Source organism: Rhinatrema bivittatum, chromosome 16, assembly GCF_901001135.1.
Source record: "Rhinatrema bivittatum chromosome 16, aRhiBiv1.1, whole genome shotgun sequence".
In the NCBI taxonomy this organism is placed as follows: Eukaryota; Metazoa; Chordata; class Amphibia; order Gymnophiona; family Rhinatrematidae; genus Rhinatrema; species Rhinatrema bivittatum.
The window spans coordinates 13,242,162-13,252,997 of record NC_042630.1 but is presented as its reverse complement, the minus strand read 5'-3'; the positions used below and the strand labels follow the sequence as shown (position 1 = coordinate 13,252,997).

The following is a 10,836-nucleotide window of genomic DNA, read 5'->3' as shown; positions in this document are numbered from 1 at the left end:
ATATTTTCTGACACCGGGACCCACTGTGGAACCATGAAAGTGAGCAGACCCGTGCGCGGGACGGCTGCGGGCGGGGAGCGTAGCATACGCAGGCAATCAGGCATGAAGAATTAAAATACACCCATCTCGCTTAGGTGTGCTTCTAATTCTAAGAGCCAACTGGAAGAAATGTAGATTTAGTATCTTCCTGAGGAGTTCGTAGGCTTTAACGCACGTAGGTAAGCAGATTGTAAAACCTTCTCACTGGAAGGAAAATCCCAATTTTACCAATCAGTTTACCAGTTTGCCCTGCGCATATTGAGCTGATCCAGACCCCTCTATCTCTTAAGCCTTTTCTCCCCCCAACTGATCCAGCCTCATCATCCAGTCGAATTAGGCCATAACAGAGACTCCTAGAGACTTGCACCTCATCAAGAGCAGAAATAAATATACATGGATAACCGGCTGCTGCATGCTACAGAGACCAGTTTTAAAATAGATAGTTATGTGCACAATTGTTGGAAGCACCCTGGAAAACCCGTGTCCTGCCCATGCCCTGCCCCAATTGTACCACATTTCTGTTTGTGTGTGGCCCAGTTACATTCACTTAAATTTCACCCCTCTGGTTGTTCTGATGTTGCTGTGTTAAGCATGTTCTGCACATGTGTAAACAACCATGAATGTACTTTGTTCTATACATTCATTTGTAATGTAAACATGTGATGGTCGAAACAAGCATATCTATGATAGTATTATGATACACTTATTGGGATATATAATGGAAATGACAGGATGTTTTTTTTTTTTTGGGAGGGGAGAAGATGAAATGGATTTGGATTGATTAACTGATTTCTCAGACCCTGTTAATTCACTCTGACGTCTTTGATCCTTCTGTTTTTTAAATTATGTAACAGGAAATTATAGGGATGACCTTGCATAGTACATGAAAGCTGAAAAAAGATGAACTGGCTCATCCCTTTTGCCCAGCTATGCTGACCCTATAGCTAAGGATGCTTCCGAGCTGCCAGCATCAGAGTAAGACAACCTGACAGATTTCTCCTTCCACAGCAGTCTTTTTTCTCTGCCTCCTTTGTACTCCAACAGTTCTGCTGGAAGAAAATTCCCACTTCCTCCCCCCATACATCGGACTTATCCATCCCTAACTGGGAAGCTCAGTAATAATCTAAGCAGCCTGCATTACAAGTTTTACCTTTGCCAGAACATCTGGGCTCCTGGGTCCCTTGCGCAGTCTGCAGGACAGGCCTGGCTATGTGAGCGCCTGCATTTCCACTGGGCCTTCCTCTTATTATAGAACTTGCAGCCTGCAAGACAGACCCAGCTGCTAGTTTGATTCTAAAAAGCTACCGTTACTAGCGATACTCTCAGGTGAACTCTCCAGACAGACATTGCTTCTTGTGCTTTAATGGTAATCTTCCATTGTTCTTGCCAAATTCTCCAATTAGCTAGAAAATGATATTATAAAATCAACATTTAAAAAAATTATTTTCTGGATACAAAAAACAGACAAATGATTTCAGTTTGTCTAGCAAGCTCAGTACACATGGGCTGGCCAGATACTACTAATATACACACCCAGGTGAGTTGGTTGATAACTTATATTAAACTTCATTTATACAAAAAATTGCTTTACACAGGTTTGAATTAGTTTTCACTGCTAAGAGATGAAATGATGCATAGAATTTATAATAATATATTATTTCATATCTTGGTAATTTTGCATAACATTTGTTTTAGGTGATACTAAATATTTTTAGGAGTAAACATTTTTATCCATTGCTTTGTTGATTTAATTGTGTATTTGGAGAAAAATAATAACTTCAGAGAATATCCTCAATAATCACAATTAAGTCTTCCAAGCAGGACACCTCAGATTCTTACTAATTTTGTCTTTAATGATCTGTTTAACTTTCTCATTTCTTAGAGTATAGATGAAAGGGTTTAGCAAGGGAACTACAATGGCACTTAATAAATCCACCATTTTATTCAGGTTTTTTATCTTAATGTGGGGTATCACATACGTGAAAATGCAACTTCCATAGTTCAATATAACAACAATGAGATGGGAAGCACAGGTGGAGAAGGCCTTCTGGCTCCTCCCAGTGGATGGCATACGCAGGATGGTGGAGATGATACATATATAGGATATCAGGGTGATAAACAAAGAACTTAACAATGTAAATGAGGCAAGGAAAGAACAAACCAATTTAAGAGTTTGGGTATCAGAACAAGCAATCTCTATCAAACGCGCCGTGTCACAGTAGAAATGGTCTATGATATTAGGACCACAGAATGATAGCTGCATGAAAAAAATGGCAGGAAATGTAGTCATCAGGAAAGATCCTCCCCAACAGATGATGACAAGCCATAGGCAAACTGTACCGCTCATAATGGTCTCATAGTGCAGCGGACGGCAGATCGCCAGATAGCGATCATAGGACATGACTGCCAGAAGAATAAACTCTGCTACTCCCAGGAAGAAATAAAAATAGATTTGTGTAAAACAAGCAGCAATGGAAATAGACTTTCTCTCTGACAAGGTGTCTAGCACCATCGTGGGGACGATGCAAGTGGTGACCCAGATATCCATGAATGACACGTTGCTGAGGAAGAAGTACATGGGTGTGTGAAGGTGGGAATCGATGTATACCAAGGCGATGATCAGACTGTTCCCAGTCAAGATTAATATGTAGATCAGGAGGAGAGCCATGAAGGACAGAATCTGAAGTTCAGAAGTGTGAGGGAACCCAAATCCCAGCAAAATGAACTCTGTCACCCTGCTTTTATTTCCAAGTCCCAGGTCTGAGATAATTTCCATCTGCAGAAACAAATATAAAATAAAGATTAATGTAGGACATGGAACTGCGCACATAAAGAAAATAAATGTCTTTGGCCCATCCCACAGAATGTACTAGTTTTGGCTTGATTCTGCACAATATGAAAGTCTTCTTCCTAGCTCCTTTCCTTTCTCTTTTTTGAACTGTAAATCTAGTTTTCTTTCATCTATTATATTTCTTATTATTTTTACTATAAATACTACTGGATCATTTAAGAAAGGAGTCAAAACTTGGCTCTTTCAACAAGCATTCTCTTAACTCTATAGTTCAAGTTCCTTGATTTAGTATTTTATTTTTTCTTATTGTTTTTTACATGTTTTCAAAAGAATTTTATGTATTTTTTCTTATTGTTTTTAGATGTTTTATTAAGAATTCTATGTATTTTATGATTTCATGATTATAATTTTGCAATTCAAATGTATTTTAATTGTGTATTTGACATTTCATTGTAAACCGATGTGATGTTTCCTACGAACATTGGTATATAAAAACAAATAAAATCAATAAATAAATACAAATAACTATGTGGACACCTTTTTATTATGCTACTCTTAATTTAATGTTTTGTTGCTAATTTTCACAATTACAAATCCCAAACACAGTGGCGTAGTCTGCATGTTTTCAAGTGATAACACTTATTTTTATACCTTGATAAGTGCTAAGATTTCAGCCACATGAGAGAAAGTCTGCATAAAATGCTGTTAAAGTCCCACAACAGCAGTGTCACACACTTGGCTTTAAATCCATTTAAACTCTGGTAAGTCTTAAATAAAATGGGGTTTTTTTTTCAAAATAATTTTTATTGGTCAAGGGTAGTTCAAAGCCATGCAAAAAGGCTGCACGCTGAACAGTATACACAGTAAACAGTTACAAGACATAAGTCAAGCCACAATGTGAAATATCAGGTTCCAGAGAAAATATGAAACATGGGAAAAACATAGCCGTACACATACCCCTGATCTTCGGTTTTCCTGTTATGCTTGTGCAACCAGTAACACTGTACCCCACTCCCCCCCACCCCCGGAAACAATCATTCAAGTCCCAAGCCTAGGCAGTTCCCCTTCCCCACAAACGCTATCTCACATGCATACATACATCATACGTCCAGCAGCCATTCTAGCACTTCCCCTTCCCTCCACCCCCACCCAAGACCAAGGAAAAGCTTAGGTCCACACATTAGAGTAGCCCGCAGTGTGTAAGTTCACCTGCATCCCTCTAGGGAGGCCCTGAAAGAAAACCTGCCAACATTCTCATACTGCTTATCTCGTGCACGATGTCCCGAAAGACAGTCCATGCGCTCCAATTGGAGTTCCGATGTCATCCGGGAATACCAAGCTGTAACTGGGGGCACGGTGTTGGGTTGCACCCACATGGAGAGAATGGTCCGACATGCCAGTAACATCGCTAGATGAGCAAATTTGGCTTTGGATAGTGGACAGGGGAGAGAACTGTGCAGCGGATGAGTAACCACCATGGCGCCCGCACAATGTATGGGAATGCCGGTACATTGAGAGACAACCTGCAACACCTGAGTCCAGAGAAGATTAACAGTTGTACAGAGGAGAAGGCGGTGCTGTAGAGTGCCCTCCGCTTTGCCGCACTTGATGCAAAGCGGGGAATCCGTAAGGCCCATTCGGAAACGCCTCACGTCATCATAATACGGTAAGTGCAGGATTCGATACTGTAATTCCCAAAGCCCCAGATCCGGGTTCTGTATGTGTAAAGACTTGAACCAGCACTGCAAGTGGTCAGGTGTCACCTCGCTATCCAGGATGGTCGACCAGCGAGAGGCTAGTATAGTCAGATGGTCCCTGCGTTTGTATTCCGCACCCAGCCTTTTCCAACTCATGATAGAATTAGCAAGACATGTTGTGTCAAAATGTTTTGTGGCAAATAAAGTTTCCACGGCAAGTTCCTCCTTAGACCAATGAAAAGCTTGAATGTAATGTCGGACTTGTAGATATCCAAATAAATGTTTTGGTGGTATATGAAAGGTTCTAGTTAGGGTTTTGTAGTCCACAAGTTCATGGGTTTCAGGATCAAACATGTGAAAAAGATACACCACCCCCTGTGTGGCTCAGAGTTGAAAAATGCCCCTACAGTCTCGGCCTGGACGAAAGTCCAAATTTCCCAGGAGTGGAGTCATTAAAGATGCAAGACCCCTCAGGCCACTCAACTGACGTAACCACCTCCAGGCCTTGATGCAAGGGTAGATTAATCTTCTAGGGAAAACCAGCGCTTGCAACCCCTTCAGGTTTAACTGAAGAAGAGAGAGAGGTGTCCAGGGAGCGGTCATGCTATTCAGTAAACCCTCATCACAGTAGCAGTATTGATCAACAATCCATTCCCCCACAAACATCAGCTTGCAGGCTGCATTATATAGCCGGAAATCAGGCAACCTGTAACCTCCCGCCTCCCTAGAGTGCTCCAAAACAGTGTACTTTATCCATGCCTTCTTACCCTTCCAGAGAAATCGAGATGGCCCAGCACGCAGGCGCTGTACATCACGAACAGTTAAATTTGATTTAGGAGGGCCACCATTTTTGCTGCCAGTATTTTAAGATCGACATTGAGCAGGGAAATAGGTCTATATGAGCCCACATCTGCCGGGTCTTTGCCCTTTTTTGGTAGGACCACAATAACCGATTGGTTTGTCTCAGCGGGTAACTGCATGGTATTAACCAACTCATTATAAAATTTAGAAAGTGAGGTCAAAAGGTGAAATTTGAGGATTTTATAGAATTCCGCCCCTAATCCATCTGACCCCCAGCGTTTCCCTGCTTCAAGCCCTGAATCACCGAATATATTTCTTGGTCAGCAATAGGCGTATTTAATAGCGACTGCTGATCTTGAGACAAGCGTGGCCATTGTATCTTTTGGAAAAATGTGGAAGTGACGGCAAGATCTTGGCCCTTCTTCCCATAGAGATCCGTATAGTACTCTAAACATCTGTGCACTATATCCGCAGGAGTGATCACATAGTTCTCCCTATGGTCTCTAATCCCTGCAATAACCGTTTTCTGATTTCGAGATTGAATTAAGTGAGTTAATATTTTACTAGGCCAGTTGCAGTGTTTGTATAGTTGATATTTGTAATACCAAAGTGATTTGGAGGCCCTTTGATATAAGCAATTGTTGAGAATCTCTCGCAGCTGATCTAAGTGGCCCTTACTAGTAGGGGACAGATCACGCATATGACGTCGTTGAGCACTCTTAACCTCAGTAGTGAGGTGCAAAATCTCCTCATTCTGCTGGCGGTTCACCTTAGTAGTATATTCAATAATGTGCCGCCGAATCACCGCCTTCCCTGCCTCCCATAACGTTGTGGGGGTGATATCCGGTGTATCATTAAACCCTATGTACTCTTTCCAACAAGATTGTAGGTGGGTGTGGAATGCATTATCCAAAAACAGGTCTGGCTGCATGCGCCAGGAGAAAACTCCTCGGGGCCCCCTGCCATAATTCACCGTGACATGAATCGGTGCATGGTCCGATATGGTAATGGAGCCTATAGCCACCTCCTCCACCACTGGGAACATTGTGTCAGTAACTAGCAAATAATCTAAGTGGAGTAAGATTGTTGGGAATTAGAAAGAAAGGTATAATCCCGCTCAAACGGGTGCATCACACGCCATGCGTCGAGGAGTTGGAGCTCTTAACAGAGAAAAATTAACACTTTGACTCACATCTTGCGGTGTGATCAGCTTAGCTGGGCTGCAGTCTAACTGTTTATCTGCCACTACATTAAAATCCCCTCCTAATATGAGAGAGTACCCAGACAATGTTGTCAGCAGGCTAACTAACTGAGAAAAAAATGTATGAGAGTAGGTGTTGGGCGCATAAATATTGCAGAACGCCACTCGCTGCTGGTTAAGAGTTCCCACGACCACCACATATCTCCCCTCCCTGTCGAGATATGTACGGATTAGCTGGAAGAGTAACTGCTTGTGCATAAGAATAGCTACTCCCCTTTTGCGCTGGGAGAAGGAGGAAAACTAGCACTGCCCCACCCACTCTCGCTTCAGTTTCCCATGATCTGCATCATTCAAATGTGTTTCCTGTAGGAATACCACATGTGACTTTGCACGTTGAAACATCGCTAATAACATTTTCCTCTTAATTGGCGAATGAATCCCATCCACATTAAGAGATATTTTAACCTTTTCCATTCCTAACACTAAAATAATTGTGCACAGAGGCCCTCTCCAGGGCCTCAGGTCCGCTAAAGCACAGGGGTCTAGAGCCTCCCAGCCATGACCCCAGAACCCAAAGTACATAGAATAGAACAAACTGTTCCGTGGCCCCTTCCCTTGATCCCCAAATCTCCCCCTTACCCCTCATACAGTTTCCCCCAAGTAGCATCCATCCCCAAACACACAGACATCCCATCCACACTATCATCCACACCCATTCAAGCATCTCATTCAGCTCCAAGAAGCACGGTGTCCCACGCCAACTACCCCCCCACTGACCAGGCATGCCAAGACCCCCCTCTCTCCAGCCCCCCTCCCCCACATCGACCATAACAGGTGTAACCGGAATGTGGATGCAGGAAAATGTAAGAAACCCAACTATAGCCTTCGCCAATGTGCCTTCAACATAGTAGCCCAGACTGCGAAAGGATCCCGGCGTGAATTACAACTGCAAGAGAACAAGAAAGAGAGGCCAGGAACTTACTGAAGCTCAAATTGACACAGAACAGTGAATGAAATTGAACCAGCAAACCTCGTTAACGAACAAGAGTATAACAGTCCAGGTCCTTGACTCCCCAGCGAGGCTAAGCCACAGTGGTGCAGGCACAGACAGCCAGGTGAAAGGATATCTCATACCACTGCAGAATTCGGCAGAGTTGCAAGAAAGGCTGTCGCTTCAGCTTTCGTGTGAAGAAATAGGACTTTGTTTTCATGTTGTACACTTAATTTTTTCGGGTAGAGAAAAGCAAAACGGATCCCACGCTTGTGTAGCTCAGTACAAGATGGTGCCACCTCTCTCCTGAGAGCTCCTGTGGCTGCAGAAAAATCATTAAAAATCAACAAGCGATGACCCTGATATTCCACGGAGGTCTCTCTCCTGAAGGCCCTGAGCAGCTGCACCTTATGTGCCCAGTTGAGGATGCGGGCCATCACCGGTCTAGCTCTGTCCTGGGACTCCCTGGGTGGGCCAATTCGATGTATCCTTTCGCAGTGCAGGTGGTCTCCCGGCAGCGTCAACCTGATATGGTCAGGAAGCCATGACTCCACGAATTGCAACAGTTCGTCCTCTTTGATAGTTTCAGGTAGCCCAATTATTTTAATGTTATTTCTGCGGCTCCTGTCCTCCTGGTCTTCGAGTTTGGCCAGCAGGTCTGTTTGTTTAGCCTGCAACTCTGCCACTCTTCGCTCCGCCTCTGCCAGCCAGTCCCTGTGATCTGAAAGCGCCTGTTCTGCTCCCTCCAGGCGCTTAGACTGCCCTTCTAAAGTGTCCCATATACCATCCATGGATGTCTGAATCTCTAAAGCGGCAGTCACGCTGCAGGTGATCTGTCGGATCATATCCTCAGAGATGGTGGCCTGTACTTTGGGGCTCTCTGGTGCGGCGGCCATCTTGGGGGCACGTGGGCGATGTGTTACCTGAATTCTGTGGCTTCTTTGTCACATTACCCACTGATCTGAGTATGAGTGCCAAGAGCCGCGCAAGTGAGGGGCTGTCCGGAGCACTTTTTATCCAAAATCGCCGCTGTGGGACCCCGTGCAGGAGCGGTTTCTGGTGAGGGAGACCTCGAGGCTAGATCTTTACGCTGTCGCGCTGCAGTGCGTGATTCGCCGCTCCGAAAACTGCTTACCCGCCACTTTTTATAGTGTCCTGGGGGACCCGGGTATCTGGGGAGGTGTCCGGCGTGATTTGAAAAAATATTCGCTGCTCAGGGATCGCGCTAAAGGCTGATTTGTGGAGGGAGGCCGCGGAGCTCACTTTCAGCGCTGCCGCTTGGCTGACGTCATCGCCGGAAGTCCAAATGGGTTTTATTTTAATACAACTGTGTTAAAAAAACCTAGCAGTCTCCAATTGCCTATTAAACATCTTCTCAAGAAAAAAAAAGGTATATTTATTTATCTTATGCCTTTGCATTGGAAATTCAAGTCAACTTACGTTCATGTACAGTAGATATTTCCTTGTCTCCATAGGGCTTACAGTATAAGGAGTGAATTTTCATAGGACTTTCTCATGTAACAAAGCATGTATGTGAAGCAATAACATGTACGCACATACATGAGATTTTGTAATCCTTGAGCGTAATTGCAGTAGGTGGTCTAGGGTCACTCTCTGTGGTTCATAAGTAGGCACTCAAGTTTCTATTTTGTAAAAGGTATGCACATACATTAGTGAACTTGTCCAATCACATTTAAACCTACTAACTGACCCACACATTTGACATTGGACTTTTCTTTGGTCTCTATTTTTTGGGTAGGAGGTCTGGATGAACTGGTTCATGTTGAAATGCTATCATTAGAACTACCGAGATTGGCTACACCCTAATATCACCGCATGCATGTTTTCATGCTCCTATTTTTTAGGCTCTATAATGGAAAGAAAAACAAATATTTGTGTAAACATTGATGCTTTGTAATAATTACAGAAAATAATTAAGCATTTTGTCAAATTATTCCTAAGTTTTGATGGTATAGTCTGTGACAACAGTGGTTTTATTGATAGTGCCTTAAACAATGTTGTTTGTATACCTTATAGCAGATTGTGTGTATTAAGCAATGCAGAGAGGAGCTGAAAGCAGGAATACTTGCAGAAATATGGAACTAGAGGAACTTTCTGGTAACGTCATGAGCTCAGCAAGGGAAAATAAGACCCTATGATATTCAGACCAGTAAGGAGACATGGAATAGGAGTAATATTGGGATCCTCCTAGCAAATGCACTAAATTGCCTATAAGAGGGAAAGAAAACTAGAGCGAAAACTGAGAAGGATATATAGTTTATGAAAGATGGTTAGGAACAGATAAACATGCCTAACAAGTTCATTGGGTTATTTCTAAGACAAGGAAGCCGGTGATGCATTTAGTTACATTTCTGAGTGAAATGATCAGTTCAAACACTCGGCACAGATTTGTGATGACTTTGCACACTCAATAGTGCCTGTAGAGCAGTTTGTAAATAACAGTAATTCAGATCAGATTTCAGAGCTACTCATCTGGAGTTCTCTAACAATATTTTGGGATCTGATGAAAGAAATCTGTGCTACCACAGAGAGACATGGTCATGGTCACCCTCTACTTTGAGAGCCTTTCATCCCCTAGTCCACTATAACAACTCACTGAACACCATAAGACCATGTAGGACATTCCTGTAACCTCCAGTTACAAGTTTGGAGCTTGAGAAATCCTCACAAACCTACCAAGCACTGGCAAAATTGCACAAAGATCAGTGTAAATGAGAAAACCACCCAACAATTCATTTTCAACAAGGAATGGTGAATTATCTTCCCAACTTTTTCTGGCCCATTCCTATAGTTTCCTCAGAATATGATCCTGCAGAATGAGCACAGCTTTAAAGATCCCCTCTACAGCTGAATCAAGATATACCAGGGAGCTGAGATGATGAATTATTTGCCTAAACAATCCAATAAATTAAAAATAAAAACTTCATTTACATGAAAGTAGAATTAGATGGTGCTGTAGTTTTCTTTAGTTGTGGTGGGAGGTGTTTTTTGTGATGATTTGCTGTTTTCTATTTTGAAATCAAATTAAAAAAAACACTTTTAAAATATGCTCTTGCCATTGGATTAGTTTTATTCAGGTCGAGGCTACAAATGTTTGCTCCAGTGTTGACCCTAGGATTGTAAAGAAACATTGGAGATCGTGGTACTATTTATTGGACCATAAATACATTAAGTTGAATTCTGAAGACAGAGAAATGCCTACAGTACCTTAATGTAATCTGCTCTGATGTGCTTGAAAGTGGAAGATAAATCAAATTAAAAAAAAATACAAATAGTTATTTTGGCCACGTCTGGT

At 42.7% G+C, this 10,836-nt stretch overlaps 1 protein-coding gene across 1 annotated transcript; it reads right to left on the bottom strand.

Moving 5' to 3' along the window:
* Positions 1-1,843: 1,843 nt before the first annotated feature.
* Positions 1,844-4,881, bottom strand: LOC115077363 (olfactory receptor 6M1-like). The gene is made up of 2 exons (XM_029579657.1): positions 4,363-4,881; positions 1,844-2,815 (listed from the first exon to the last, which is right to left on the bottom strand). Exons 1-2 carry the CDS (start codon positions 4,879-4,881, stop codon positions 1,844-1,846), a joined length of 1,491 nt encoding a protein of 496 aa, XP_029435517.1.
* Between the last annotated feature and the right edge of the window lie 5,955 nt (positions 4,882-10,836).